The sequence below is a fragment of the Melospiza georgiana genome, chromosome 1 (assembly GCF_028018845.1).
Source record: "Melospiza georgiana isolate bMelGeo1 chromosome 1, bMelGeo1.pri, whole genome shotgun sequence".
NCBI lineage: Eukaryota > Metazoa > Chordata > Aves > Passeriformes > Passerellidae > Melospiza > Melospiza georgiana.
This window is the reverse complement of record NC_080430.1, coordinates 154,466,424-154,479,131: the sequence shown is the minus strand read 5'-3', so window position 1 is coordinate 154,479,131 and position 12,708 is coordinate 154,466,424. Positions and strand designations below refer to the sequence as shown.

Sequence of the window (12,708 nt, the reverse complement as noted above, 5' to 3'; positions counted from 1 at the left end):
GAGCAGCCACGGGGAACCGGCACCCCCAGCCCCACACACGGGGCCCGAGACCCCCAGATCTGCAAGCGTGGGGAGTGGGACCCTCTTCCTGAAGATCGGGGTGCTCAGAAACCCCTCACCCCTCACCCAGAGCAGCCAGACTCCTGCCCCACACCTCGGGGCATTGAAACCCTCAGGAGTACATATCTGTGGGAGTGGGACCCACAGCCTGGGGCTGTTGGAGCCCCCCAGTCACCACACCTCAGCACCACAGGGTTTCCAAGCTCTGGAGGCTCAGGTCCCCCAGGTTTCCAGGTCAAGATCCTCCTTGCCCCTCACAGAGGGTTCCTAGAAACCCTCTGGCCTCATGGTCAGGAGCTCCCCAGCACCTCAGGCCCCAGATGGGACCTTCATTTCCTGTGAGGGTTTTGGCACCGCCCGGTCCCACAGCCCAGGGACCACACCAGGACCCCCAGCACAGGCCCTGGAGCTGTAGGACCCCTGCTCCCCCCACGTGAGGCTCATGGTGGAGCTCAAGCCCCCAGGTTCATCAGCCCCAGGTCCCACATTTGAGGGGCTCAGACCCCTCAGGGTTCAGGGTCACAACCCTCAGGGCTGGAGGATCCCCAGGATGGGGGACTGAGCCCACAGACTCCCCCGGGTGCCCCCATGCACACACCAGCCCCAGCAGCAGCACTCCAGGACAGCACCCCACACCCTGCCCTGTGCCCCACAGCACCCACGGGCTCTCATATGGGGTGGGGGCATTGCCAGCAGGGTAGGAACCCCCCTCCCCATGGATTCATCGCCCACCGCCCTCCCACAATGGGTGACAACATCAGCTGAGGGGACCACAGGGTAAATCCAGGGCTTGCGCCCCTCTGGGGGCTGCATCCCCCCGGGACGTCCCTGCCCGGGGACCCCCAGGGTGGCTGAGAACCCCCAGCCCTTGGGGTGACACAGAGCTGCCAGCCCTGCCCAGGGCAGCACCCGTGTCACCAACGTCACCAACGTCACCCACGTCATCCACGGCAGGGGTGGTGGCAGCTGCTGGGGAAAGGGCAGCCGTGGGTGCCCTGGGCGCTGCCAGCCTGGCATAGCCAACACCCCAATGCCTAGGTCTGCACCCCAATATCTATGTCTGCACCACGCAGTATCCATGTCTGCACCCCAACACACATGTCAGGGCCCTAAGGCCCACTTCCTGCACCCCAGCGTCCATGTCTGCACCCCAATATCCATGTCTGCACCACAATATCCATGTCTGCACCCCAATATCCATGTCTGCACCCCAGCGTCCATGTCTGCACCACGATATCCATGTCTGTGCATCAACCTCCATGTCTGCACCCCAACAACCATGTCTGTACCACAATATAACCATGTCTGTACCACAATATCCATGTCTGCACTCCAATATCCATGTCTGCACCCCAATATCCATGTTTGCACCCAAGTACCCATGACTGCACCCCAACATCCGTGTCTGCACCCCAATATCCATCTCTGCACCCCAACATCCGTGTCTGCACCCCAACATCCGTGTCTGCACCCCAATATCCATGTCTGCACCCCAATGTCCGTGTCTGCACCCCAATACCCATGTCTGTACCACAACACCAATGTCTGCACCCCAATATTCGTTTCTGCACCCAAACATCCGTGTCTGCACCCCAATATCCATGTCTGCACCCCAATGTCCGTGTCTGCACCCCAATACCCATGTCTGCACCATAACACCAATGTCTGCACCCCAATATTCGTGTCTGCACCCCAACATCCATGTCTGCACCCCAATATCCGTGCCTGCACCCCAATATCCATGTCTGCACACCAATATCCATGTCTACACCCCAATATCCATGCCTGCACCCCAATATCCATGTCTGCACCCCAATATCCGTGCCTGCACACCAATATCCATGTATGCACCCCAACATTCATGTCTGCACCCCAATATCCGTGCCTGCGCACCAATATCCATGTCTACACCACAATATCCATGTCTGCACCCCAACACCCGTGTCTGCACCCCAACATTCATGTCTGCACCCCAAAGCCATGCCTGCGCCCCAAACCCATGCCTGCACCCCAATATCCACGTCTGCACCCCAATATCCGTGTCTGCACCCCCGTTGTGCAGCGGCGGGCGCTGCCCGTCCCCGGTGCGGAGTCCAAAGGACGCGGGGCCGCGGCCTCGTCGTGCCGTGACTCACGGTCCAACCGCGCACCGGCGGCGCCCCGGGAGCCCCGCCGGCCGCCGCCCACCCGTGACACGCGGCCCGACACCCACCCGTGACACGCTGTGGGTGCGGGGGCCCGTCGGGGAGCGGCAGCCGCGGCCGGGCCGATGCCCGCTGGGACGGAGCCAGCGCGGCCGCCGCGGAATGCGGGCGGCACCGGCCCGGCCCCGGCCCCGGCACGCACATTTTTCCGCCGAGAGCGCATCTGGCACAGGCGCATCTGGCACGGGCACATCTGGCACAGGCACATCTGGCGCCCGGAGCGCGGTGGGAGCCCTGCTGACGCACGTCGGGGGAGGCAGGGACACCCCGGAGCCGCGGCTACCGCGACACGGCCGAAGGTGCCACCGGAGCCGAGAGGGAGGGAGGGACACGGAGGTGACACGGCCAGGGCGGTCACAGGGCTGGCAGCGCTGCGCTCCGGCACCGCGCTCACACGGGCCGAACCTCGGCACCGGGCCCGGAGGGTTCTGAGCCTGGACCGAGAGTCTGGGATCGTGTCGGAACCCAGGAAATTCCTCTGGCTGCCCTGGAGGACTCGGAACCCTGACAGGGGGTTCAGAGACCTTCAGGGCAGCCAGGGGAATGTCCTGGGTTCCGACAGGATCGCTGCGGGGCGACGGGCGGAACGGCACCCGCAGAACCGGCACCATCAGCACCGGCGCCTCCAGAACCGGCACCCCCAGCATTGGCATCCCCATCACCGGCGCCTCCAGAACCGGCACCCCCAGCACGGCACCCCCAGAACCAGCATCCCCAGCATTGGCATCCCCATCACCGGCACCCCCAGAACCGGCACCCCCGGCACCGGCACTCCCAAAACAGCACCCCAGGCACTGGCACCCCCAGGACCGGCACCCCCATCACAGCACCCCCAGAACCGGCACCCCCAGGACCGGCACCCCCGGCACCGGCACCCCCCGGCTCCCGCAGGTACCGGCCGGGAGGACACGGCGGCGTCAGGGCGGGCGCTTTGAAGACCTGCCAGGGCGGCTCCTGGCACCGTCCCCGGCGGCTCCCGGGGCAGGCGGCGCCCGGCTCCCGGCCCTGGCAGCTCCCGGCTCCGGCGGCTCCCGGGCCAGCCGGGCCGGCCGGGCAGGAGCGCCCCAGTCTCGCCCGCGGGTGCCGACGCCACCGGGCCGGCCCGGCTCCCTCCCACGGCGTCTCCCACCCTCGGGGCTCCGGGGGAACCCCCCGGGAGCCACCGAGCCGCCCCCACCTCGACACCGAGCCGGGCACCTGCGCCAGGCACGGAACGGGCGCTGACAACACCGGGGCTGTGCCAGCGCCGTGGTGACACCAGGGTGACACCGCCATGCACCAGGCTGGGACAACGCAGCAGCAAAGCACCGGGGCTGGGGGAGACATCCGCCCCCAGGCCAGGGAGTGCCAGGAGCTGCCAGGGTCTGAGGGTGTCAGCTGCTAGTGGGGATTGGCACCGGGGAGGTGTCAGGGCCCAGGGGACAACACCGGGAGGGGGTCAGTGCCAGGGGGTCCCTGTGGTGACACTCAGAGGAGGACCTGGGGGACCTGGCATGGCAGGATGGGCACACAGGGCACTGAGGGCAGCGGCTCCCCAAGGTGTGGGAGCGCGGCAGGGTGGGTGGGTACGGGGAGATGAGCTGGGACAGACACACGGCCTGCACATAGGGACACAGAGATACACAGACACACAGACACACAGACAGACACAGACACACAGCGTGAACACATGGACATACAGACACACAGACACACAGACACACAGCGTGCACACAGGGACACACAGACACACAGACACACATACACACGTTGTGCACACACAGGCACACAGACACACAGACACATGACATGCACACAGGGACACACAGACACACGGTGTGCACACAGGGACACAGACACACGGCCTGCACACAGGGACACATGGACACACAGACACACAGACATGCAGACACATGACATGCACACAGGGACACACAGACACATGGTGTGCACACACAGACACATGGCCAGCACACCGGGACACATGGACACACAGACACACAGTGTGCACATACAGACACACAGACAGACACACAGACACGCAGCACGCACACACAGACACACGGCCACACAGCATGCACACACAGACACATGGTGTGCACACACAGATAGACACACAGACACACGGACACACAGATACACGGCGTGCACACAGACACACACAGACACACAGGGACACAGGGACACAGATACACAGACACACGGATACACAGACACACAGATACACAGAACACATACACAGGCACAGAGACAGAGACAGAGACACACAGACACAGGGACACACGGACACATGGACACATGGACACACAGTGTGCACACACAGACACACACACAGACCCACAGACACACATGCAGACACACAAACACACAGACAGACACCAGCATGTACACACAGGGTGTGCATGCTGTGTGTCTGTAGGTCTGTCTGTGTGTCTGTATGTGCACGCATGTGCAGACACACACACACATTACGGTGTGCAGACACATACAAACACAGAGAACACATCTGTATGCCACTGTGTGTAACACATTTGTACACACATAGACACGCCCCAGGACACCCGTGCGCACACACACACACACACACACACACACAGAGAACACATCTGTATGCCACTCTGTGTGACACATTCGTACACAGACATGCACCAAGACACCTGTTCACACACAAACACACATGTGCACACCGAGACACACCTGCTCTGGCCTGCACAGGTGTGCACATGCTCTCACACACGTGTGCACAGTCACAGACACGTGTGTGCACACACACACAGACATGCACATGCAGACATGTGCACACAGACATGCACATACACAGCATGCACACATGCACAGAGACACACATAAACACACAGAGGCACATGCAAAAGCACACCAACACACACAGAGCCACACATAAACACACAGAAACACACACAAAAACACCACAAACACACATTTACACAATCACCCTTTCCTGGCAGAGCCCGCCCCAAACAGCGCAGCCCAGCCTGGCCTCAGGGCGGGGTCACAGAGGGGGCGTTGATCGGAGCGGGGGGGGGGATCCGCGCTCACCCCGCCCTTCCCGGTGTCCCCCCGCCCTCCCGCCGCTCCCGGCTCTCCCCCCCGTCCCGCCGCTCCCGCACCCCCGCTCCGGGACCCCCCCGCGCTCCCCTCCCGTCCCGGGACCCCCCCGCTCGCCGCCCCGCGCCCCCCCCGGTCCCGCTCCCCTCGGTCACCGGTGCAGCAGAGCCGGGCGCTCAGGTACCGCCGCCTCTCGGGCCCGGAGCCGCCGCTCAGCCAGTCCCCCCCGGGACCCGACATGGCTCCGTCGGACGGCACCGGACGGGACCCACCATCCACCGACCGACGGACGGACGGACGGACCCACGGCCGGGACCGACCAGCGGCACCGGGCGGACGGGACGGGACGGGACGGGCGGGGGGGGGAAACGGGCGGGACCCGCCCCGCTCCGCCCCGCCCTCCCCTCAGCGGCCCCGGCTGCGCCACCGCCCGCGGCACCCGGGGAAACCGGAGGGATCCGGGGGAACACCCCGTCCCTGCAGCGCGGGGGAAACTCCATCCCACCCCCGGGGCGCGGTCCGGACGGGACCCCCCCCCTCCCGCACTCGGGACCCCCGTGCTGGGACCCTGCACCCCACACACACACAGCCGGGACCCTGCGCTCCCCTTTCCCCCGCACGGAGCCCCCAGGACCACCCGGTACCGCGGTCATGGGGCTCCCTGACACCTCCAGCCCCGCGTCCCGGCCCCTCCACACACAGAGCTCCGGAGTGGGGGCAGCCTGTGCCCCCCCAGCACAAACCGCTGACTCCAGCACCCACTCCTCCCATTCCTGTCATTCCTCCCCGCTTCCTCTCCCCACGGGGGTCCCTGTGCCAAGGGCAGCCCTCAGCGCGTTTTTTCCGGGGGGCTTTTCCCCACCGACGCCCCCCAACCTGCCGGGACCCCCAGTGCCCCCACCCCGCGGTCGGACGAGACCGGCAGCACCTCAGGGCGGGATTTGTTTGTGCTGGGAAGGGGTTTGCTGCGGGGACGGGGGTCCTGGGGGATGCCGCAGCATCCCGGTGTCCCGCAACCCTCCGGCCCCCACAGGTCACCTTCTGCAGGTCCGCAGCAGCAGCAGCAGCAGAGAGAGAAGCCCATGGCGCGGCCCGGCCCGGCGCCCCCCGCCCCGCTCGGCGTCCGACCGCGTCTGGTGGGAGCGCAGCGGAATCCGCGCCCGGAGCGCGGCCAGAGCGCGGCCAGTGACTCACACAGCCCACGGCCCCCGCCAGCCCGGCTCCTCCTGCTCCCGGGCAGCGCAGCCCAGCCCCGGCCGCTCTGCTGGGACCCCCCGGCCCCGCAGGGCTGCGGGCAGAGCGCAGCGGGCAGCTGGCACACAGCTGGAGGGGCTGGAACCACCAGGCATGGGCACAGGCATGGGCACAGGCATGGCATTGCGTGGCATGGCACGGCACGGCACGGCATGGCACAGGACCCCCGGTCAGGAGTAGTTTGAGGTGGCTGCTGCCGTGCCAGCACCCTGGGTACTGAGGGGGCTGCTGGAGCAAGGCACATCCCATGGGGGTCTCGGGGGGTCTCGGGGGGCTTGAGGGGGGTCTAGCGTTAAACCCCAACATGGCACAAGCCAGGCAGGATGCACCAGGCCAGCAGCAAGGCCCGGGAGTGGGGGCTGGGCACGGCACGGCACGGCACGGCATGGCACGGTGCCGAGGCACGGCTCAGCCCCACGGCAGCGGCAGCGCCGCATCTGTGCTGCGGAGATAAGGAGCCGGGGGGGCGGGGGGGCCGAGCCGGGCCGATAGCAGCCTGCGAACCGGGAACGCCGCCTGGAACGGGACACGTGCCCCGTGGGATGCGCCCGCCACGCCCGCCACGCTTCCCGCACGCTGCCAGGGCCCCGCCACGCTTCCCACGGCTCCGGGACGCTTCCCACGGCTCCGGGACGCTTCCCACGGCGGCACCGCGCAGGACGTGGGACAGCGGCGGGAAGAGCTTCCCCATGGCCGCCAGAGGCAGCGCCGGGGGGCGGAGGCCGTGCCGGGGGGGCCGAGATGGGGATGCCGGTGGTTGCCAGCCACGGCCCCTCGAGGCCGGTGAGTCACCGCTGCGGCCAGAAGCAACATCCAGCAACGCTCCCGGCCTGGCACAGCCAGAGCCGCCAGCGCGGTGGAAAAGCTGAGTGGAGCGGAAAGGGGGACACGGGGGGGGTTCCCAAACCTCTGGGGCCCCCGCACGCCCGCTGCCGCCACGTCTCTGGCAGCCTTGGAAACCGGAGCGGAGCCAAACAAACAGCGGCATCCTGCTGCCAAAAGCAGCCGGCGCCGCCGCCAGGCTGCCGAGCTCTGCCTCGCCCGCCCGAGCTTCCTCAGCGCTCTGCCCTGCAGCGCCCTGCCTCGCAGCCCCGCGGGCATGGCCATGCGGACCCGGACGGGAGTTCCGGCTGAGCTTTTCGGTTCCCCGAAAACACCTGCCTTGGCACTGTGCCAGGAGTGACCCGGAGCGCAGCTGGTACAGCCCCTCGTGGGCACCAGGCAGCCCCTTTGGGGGAACCGGGAAACCCACCGCGGACACCGGGCAGCCCCTTCGTGGGCACCGTGAAGCCCCCCTGCGGGCAGCCCCTTCGTGGGCACCGGGAAGACCCTTTGTGGGCACCGGGAAGCCCCTTGTTGGTACCAAGAGGTTCCTTCTTGGGCACCGGGCGGCCCCTTGTGGGCACCGGGAAACCCCTTGTTGGCACCGGGAAGCCCCTTCGTGGGCACAGAGAAACCCACCACGAACACCGGGAAGCCCCTTGTTGGTACCGGGCAGACCCCTGCGGGCACCGGGTAGCCCCTTGTGGGCACCGGCACCCCCTTGTTGGCAGCGAGCAGCGCCCCTTTCCCCCCACGAGGGTTTCACGATCAGCGCTCTAAACTAAACCCCCCTGCCCCGCCGTGGCACAGCGGAGCGCGGGCACCACGGGGAGCACCGGGCACCATGGGGGGCACAGGGCACCACCGGGGGCACAGGGCACCACTGGGGGTTACAGGGCACCACCGGGGGCACCGGGCACCTCCGGGACCACCGAGCACCACCGGGAGCACCCCCGAGCCCCGCGGGACGGGAGAGCCGCGCCCTCAGCACCGCCCAGTGCAGCCGATGCTGCCGGAGCCCCCCGGGCGCTCGCAGCTCGCAGTGATGGGCCCCGGCAGGTGCGACCTTGGGGGTGTCCTTCGGGCTGGAGGCGCGCCAGGGACAGCGGCCCAGCCCCGGTGTCCCCCCCGGCGGGGGCTCCGGGCCGCCCAAGGTGCCCTGCCCGCCTTATCTGGCACCGGCACCGGCAGCGGCGGCCGCGGATCGCACCGGCCGCGGGCTCGGCGCGTTCCCAGCGCGGCGGCCGCGGGAGCGGAGCCATCCCGGAGCGGCGGCGGCCGCGTGACGGTGCCCGGTGCCACACACAGACCGACGGAAGCCGCGGCCAACGCCCTGGAAAGTGCCAGGGGGGAGGGAGGGCCGGGGCCGCGGGCAGAGCCCCGGCAGCTCGGGTACAGGTGGCTCCGGGGGTGCGGGGGGGTCTCACAGGACCCCCAGACACCGGCACCCTCGCAGCCCTTCCCGGACCCCTCTGTCACCGGATATCTGCCCCCACAAGCATTTGGCACATCCGTGCCTCGGGATGGGGATGCTGCGGGAGGGTTTGGGCAGCTCCTGGCGGGACCCCCACCACAAAAAGCGCCAGAGTGCACAGGGGTGGGCACGGGCCGTGGCACCGGGGGAGGGCACACTCTGTCCGTGCTGAGTCATCCCTGGGTACCGTCACCCCCTCCCCGCCTGGGTACCACTCCCCCCGGGATGCTGCCCCACGGCAGGTGACGCCCCCCAGAGCCCAGGGCAGCGCGTCGCTCCCCTTGTCCCCCATCCCACCGTGGGTGCGAACCCCCCGGATCCCCGCAGGACCCCCCACCCACCCGGGACCCGGCGGGGTGCCCGTATCGTGTGGCTCCCCCCGTGCTCGTGCCCGCGCCCGGACCGGTGGGCGGGGCGAGGGGCCGAGCCGAGCGCGGCGCGGGGGGGCCGAGCGGGGCCCAACTCACCGGTGCCCCCCGGCTCGTCCCGCTGCCGCCGCCAGTACCAGACCAGGGCGAGGGATGCCGCGTGCCCCGCCGCCACCAGCGATGGGAACAGGGACCCGCTGTCCTCCATGAGGGGCACGGCGCGGCTCGGCACCGGCCGGGCTCGGCGGGTCAGGGACGAACCAGCGCCCGCCCCCACGGGGCAGCGCCCTCTCCGCCTTAACCCCTCCCGAACCGCGCCTGGAGACGCCTCCTGCCCGCCGCACCGGCAGGGCCCCCCCGTGTCCCCCCCGTTCCGCGTCTTCGCCCCCCCCCGCGAAGTGTCCCCTTCTTCCCGGCTTTTTATATCCCGGGACAAGGCGCCCTGGCGGCGCCAGCCCCCCCCCCGTTCCCGTCCTTTCCGCAGCCCCACCGGTCTCACCCACCCGGTACGACCTTCATGGGCAGGCAGGGTGCGGGCAGGTGCGGGCAGGGTGCGGGCAGGTGCGGAGCGTGAGCGAGGGCGCAGCGCGGCTCCGCCGGTGGCGGCGGGGGCTGGGGGGGGGCGGGCAGGGCGCGGGTGTCGATATAAATAACCGGGGCCCGTCACCGAGCCCGAGTTAGAACATGACACGGGCAGGGGCGGGACGGGGCGACCGCGGCGGCGCCCCAGGACCCCCGGACCCCCCGGCAGCGGGGCGGGTGGGGACCGTCACCTCGGGGGTCGCTGTGGCATCAAGACCAAGAGCCCCGGTACGGCCCCGCCGCTGAAGGAGGCCGCCCCCCGAGCAGGGGGGAAAATGGGGCACGTGGGGCTCCCGGGACCCCTCCGCCCCGCGGGGACCCCGCAATCCCGGCCGCCGGCGCGACCCCGTCCCCGCAAGCCGGGAATCCAGGCCAGATTTTCCGGCAGCGGCTCCCGGGGCGGAGGCAAAGCCTGGAGCCGGATCCACTGGCACGGCGGGACTGGACGGGAGGGGCGGGGCGCCGCGATCGCGTCCCACGGGAGGGTCGGGGGACACCGCAGCCCCCGAGCCCAGCGCAACGTGCGACCCCAACCCTGGGCAGAGCTCCGGGGAACCCCTCCCGTGCCCACGGGCCGTGGGTGCCGCCCGCGCAGGACCCGCACCCACGGGGCAGCAGCGCCCGGGCCCGGCCCCCCCGCCGGCCGGTGACTCACGGCGCTGGCAGGGCCCGGGCTCGGCGCCTCCAGGCTGGAAACTTGGACCGGAGGCGGCTGCCCACGGCCACGGGCTGACTCACAGCCCGGGGGGATCGGGGGGGGCCCCTCGCCGCCGCCTCGGAGCGACACCGCAGCTGCCCCGCCCGGGGGGGGTGGGACACCGGACGCCCCGCACCCCCGCCGGTCCAGCTGCTGCCGATCGTGTGTCGGGATCGCGTGTCGCCAAGGAGGAGGGGCTGGGGACCCCTCCCGGCAGTGGCAGCCCCCTCCCCAGCAGCAATGCCCGCCCCAGCTGCCGCCGTCTGTCCGACCCACCCCAGGCCCCGTGGGGACCTCGGGGAGCAAAATCTCCACGGAATGTCTGCCCCTCGCCATGGCCTCCCTGAAGCGCTGCTCCCCACGGCACAGACACCCGACCGCACGGATCCCCCCCCCAGCACAGCCCCCCCGGCACAGCGGCCTCCCCACCGTGGTGGAGCCAGGGAGGGCAGCAGCAATGCCACCCCTGCAGCACCCCGGGCGGCAGCAATGCCACCCCTGCAGCACCCCGGGTCCTGCCACCCCACCGGCCTCTGGGGACCCCGGGAAGCCACCGCACTGCACCCCAGCCCCCGTGATCCCCCAGCGACCACTCCTGCCCAGAGCATCCCCGAGGGGTCAGAGGGGCACGGCGAGGATCCCCCAGTGCCCTCCTCCCTCCCCAGACAGAGCAGGGGCCTGCAGGTACCCCCACCCCATCCTCGGCTCGGAACTGGAGGGGTTTAGGCACCTTAAGGACTTGTCCTTGTCCCAGACCCCCCTGGCAGCAGCGGGGCTCGAGTGCCCCCCACCCACGAGCGCATCCCGGGGCACTGATCGGTACCTGCGGCCGGGCCGGGCTGGGGGGGCGGCTGGCACAGCCCCTGCCCCGCGCTGACGGCGGCGGCTTCCACGTGCCCCTGGGCCTCGTCCTTCCTGCGGTAGAGGCGGTCACCGGCGGCAGGACGCGCCCGGGGGGTGCCAGCGCCGGCCGGGGCAGCGGCGCGCCGGGGCTCGGGCCGGGGGGCGGCGGGGCGCGGAACGCGCTGCAGCGAGCGCGGCACCACGTCCGGCGGCAGCCGCAGGTACTGGCGCAGGTGGGCCACCCCGGCGTCCGTCAGGTACCAGTAGAGGTGTCGCCAGGCCGCCGTCTGTCGCACGAGGCCGCGGGAGCGCAGCGAGGCCATGGCGCGCCGCACCTCCACGTTGGCCACGCCGGGCAGCTGCGGGTGGGTGCGCCGGGGGCAGCCGTCCCGCTCCCCGACCAGGACACCCTCGCGAAACAGCAGCTCCAGGATGGAGCGGAGCCGCTCCAGCGGCATCAGCATCCCCGCCACCATGGCCGGGCAGCGCGGCGCGGGGCACGGCCCGCAGGGCTCGGTCACAGCTCAGCACCGCTCCGTATGGCACAGCCCACGCTGCCCCAGCACAGCCCAGTACGGCCCGGCACAGCCCAGTATGGCCCGGCACGGCCCAGCTCACTATGGTCCGGTACGGCCCAGCACGGTCCCACACGGCTCAGGTGCTCCAGCCCAGCCCGGCACGGTCCGGTTCGGCCCGGTACGGCCCGGCACGGCCCAGCGCGGTCCGGTACAGCCCCGTATGGCCCGGCACGTCCCGGCGCGATCCGACACGGAGCGGCGCTGGCTGCCGGCACGGCGGGAGCGGCTGCGGCTCCACCCCCGGCCGGGGGGGTCACGGGGGGCCCCAGGCCCAGCCCTGACTCACCAGCGGCCCCTCCCCGGCCCCGGCTCCCTCCCGGGGGGGGCACGGCCGGAGCCGCCTCCCCCTTCCCCCCCCGCCCCGACCCACCGGGCCGGTTCCTGCGTGGGAACCCCCGCGGGTTCCGCCCCGCCCCCGCCCCGGGGAGTGCCCGTGGGACCCTGAACCGGGAGGGGGACACAGAGGTAGGAGGATGTCCCTGAGCCGGGGGGATCCTGCAGAGGGAGGGGGACACCGAGATGCGGGGGTCTCTGAGCTCGGGAGGGGCTGCCTGAGCCCGGGGGTTCCCGAGCTCGGAGAGGACCGAGAGCCGGGGTCCCTGGGAGGAGGGAGGCTCTGGGCCGGGCACGGCCCCTCCCGGATCGCCGAGCATCCCGGGCTGCAGGGAGAACCACGGGCTGCGGGCACAGCCGCGGGCTGCAGGGGGACGAGCAGGTGCACGGGCACGGGTGGGGTGCGGGCAGGGGCGCGGGCACGGGCAGGGCTCGGCAGCCACATCCT

At 70.1% G+C, this 12,708-nt stretch overlaps 2 protein-coding genes across 14 annotated transcripts in view; both read right to left on the bottom strand.

Moving 5' to 3' along the window:
* PLEC (plectin) overlaps positions 1-12,708 on the bottom strand; it is a 60,097-nt gene that overhangs the window by 34,330 nt on the left and 13,059 nt on the right. For 4 of the 13 annotated variants that reach the window (XM_058018584.1, XM_058018651.1, XM_058018594.1 and 1 more), the window contains exon 1: positions 9,327-9,452. The exons of 8 other annotated variants lie outside the window; for them this stretch is intronic. In XM_058018584.1, the coding sequence (XP_057874567.1) occupies positions 9,327-9,435 (109 nt within the window). In that variant the 5' untranslated portion in view covers positions 9,436-9,452. Of the gene's footprint in view, positions 1-9,326; positions 9,453-9,730; positions 9,790-12,708 lie in introns of those variants that run through there. One more of the 13 variants, XM_058018618.1, reaches the window with a different exon arrangement.
* LOC131080926 (uncharacterized) lies at positions 11,238-11,825 on the bottom strand. The gene has a single exon (XM_058019663.1). The coding sequence runs from the start codon at positions 11,823-11,825 to the stop codon at positions 11,238-11,240; it is 588 nt and encodes a 195-aa protein (XP_057875646.1).

What these genes read in the sequence shown, in the direction of transcription:
- LOC131080926 (XM_058019663.1), bottom strand. Translation starts at nt 11,825, where the DNA reads ATGGTGGCGGGGATGCTGATGCCGCTGGAGCGGCTCCGCTCCATCCTG.